This window comes from Microtus ochrogaster (assembly GCF_000317375.1).
Source record: "Microtus ochrogaster isolate Prairie Vole_2 chromosome 14 unlocalized genomic scaffold, MicOch1.0 chr14_random_2, whole genome shotgun sequence".
In the NCBI taxonomy this organism is placed as follows: Eukaryota; Metazoa; Chordata; class Mammalia; order Rodentia; family Cricetidae; genus Microtus; species Microtus ochrogaster.
The window spans coordinates 3,786,331-3,788,548 of NW_004949097.1; the positions used below are offsets into that span (position 1 = coordinate 3,786,331).

The 2,218-nt window shown below is 41.2% G+C and overlaps 1 protein-coding gene across 1 annotated transcript in view; it reads right to left on the bottom strand.

Moving 5' to 3' along the window:
* Window positions 1-531: 531 nt before the first annotated feature.
* Eps8 (epidermal growth factor receptor pathway substrate 8) overlaps window positions 532-2,218 on the bottom strand; it is a 181,909-nt gene continuing 180,222 nt past the window's right edge. Inside the window, exon 22 of the mRNA XM_005364535.3 lies at window positions 532-1,999. Coding sequence (XP_005364592.1) covers window positions 1,886-1,999 — 114 coding nt within the window. The 3' untranslated portion in view covers window positions 532-1,885. The remainder of the gene's footprint in view (window positions 2,000-2,218) is intronic.

Below are 2,218 nucleotides of genomic sequence, written 5' to 3' on the forward strand. Positions count from 1 at the left end.
CGGATCTCTGTGAGTTCGAGACCAGCCTGGTCTACAGAGCTAGTGCCAGGACAGGCTCCAAAGCCACAGAGAAACCCTGTCTTGAAAATCCAAAAAAAAAAAAAAATTGGTCTGCTTTCAACGAAGGCCGGGTTTACAGAATGTAAGAGATCTAACTGGATTCTCCTTTGTCGCCTCACAACTGCTCGGGATGATGTGGAGACAGATGGGTGGTGAAGGCTGCTATTCCCTTCATCATCTTTGCAAATTTGGCCCCTAGGAAGCTGCTCTCTGTCACTGCAGATTTCCAGATACACATTTGCTTGAAGCAGTGATTAAAAAAACAAATATAGAGCATATGAGTTTTCATTCTCGGTAGCAATTGTGGCTTGATGATAGAGAATATGGACAATGAAACCAGGGGAGCATGGGATAGCATCCTAGGTCATGCTCTACAGACACACACTGAGGCCTTCTTCCTGTGTAAGGGACATCTGCTCTCATTCTGTTAACTCAAGTGCCCAGTGTACAAAGCAAACATTTTCGTGTGGACGAGATAGAAGCTATTTATTAATATACAGCAAATACTGTTTATTGCAGACTCTTTCCAGCCGACTCAAGTGAAAAAGGCACTATGAAAAATTAATGAATCTAGATAATCTCTCTAAATGGATTTATGTTAAAATATACAACATTCTTACATAACATCTTTTTTATAAATGTGAAATAATATTACATTTAATGACAAAATTGTGTTTCCAAAAATAACATTTGTTGAAGGTTAGCTATTTTTCTTCTATCTAGATTCTTTCATGGGGTTAAGGTACATGTAAATTAAGTGTCCCTTGTTACACAGATAAAACACATAAAATGGCCCCATATCCTTTTACTACTTATATCAATATTTATAACTGAGGCTTTCATTAAGCAAAATACTGTAATAAACAGCAGCGTGGGCTACTCTGAGTGATTGTGAATGTATGTGACTTCCTCCCACCTGTGCTTTCTCATACTTAATTACACAGTATACATAATAAGCAGAATTTAAACTAAATCAAAGCATAATCAATGCAAGATTTTGCAACTGACAGAGCTTCGAGGAACAAAGCGTCTTGAGAACGTACTATAGTCTCCTATCTGCACGTTCAAGGTCTGGCTATATTGTACAGTTCATTCAAATGTGCTATTGTACAGTTCATTCAAATGTGCTATTTTTAAACGGTTGGCATTAAGAACTTTAAATACACCTAAATACACTGTCATTAGGTATGTCAGAGGAGAGACCTAACGTAGGCAGAGGGTAGTCTCGCTGAGCCTCCTCCCTGGATGACAGGCACCCCAGTCACAGAGAGCTGAGTGGGTAGACTTAGTCATCAATGACCGTATCTTTTCCTTGTTGCAGTGAGTAAATTTTCCACTGTCAAAATAACCCAACATAGATCACCAGATGAGGGGGGGAGAATTAATGGAGCGAAGGAAAGTGTACCTTAGGAAAATGGAAAAAAAGTGCTTCCCAAGGTCAAAACAGTCTCACCCTTTTCTTTTTAGTTTAAATTATCTTTAAAAATTGTTTTAATGACACTTGTTATTTCTGTATGGCGGTGAGAGGACAACTTGGAAAAGCTAGCTCTCTCCATCTACCACAGGTCCAGGGACTCGAACTCAGGTCATTGGGCTTGGCGGCAAGTACTCTTACTAGCTGAACAACCAACCTCACCTGCCCACATCTCAGTTTTTAATCAAAACAATGGGCCAAGAAGCAGCAAGTCCTCTGTTTACTCAATACACACTGTTTCCTTCTATGGCGATAATTTACATAGACCAGGCCAATCGATTCGACATTCCCTTCAAGGCTTCTTAAAACAAAGCGTGTCCAACAAAGCCAAGGGTGACGGCGTCCAACCAATCAGTGACTGCTTCCTTCATCAAATGACTCTACTCCCGAGTCACTGGCAGCGGCACTGATCTTCTCCTGACGCCTCCTCATGATTTCTTGTAACTCAGAGCTTCCGTTACTGTCCTGAAAAAGAAACATAGAGCCAACAACATAGTTACTGGTGTGTGTGGTGGGTGTACCCATCAAATCACAGCTACTGGTGTGTGTGGTGGCTGTACCCATCAAATCATAGCTACTGGTGTATGTGGGTGTGGTGGCTGTACCCATCAAATCATAGTTACTGGCGTGTGTGGTGTCTGTACCCATCAAATCACAGCTACTGGTGTGTGTGGTGTCTGTACC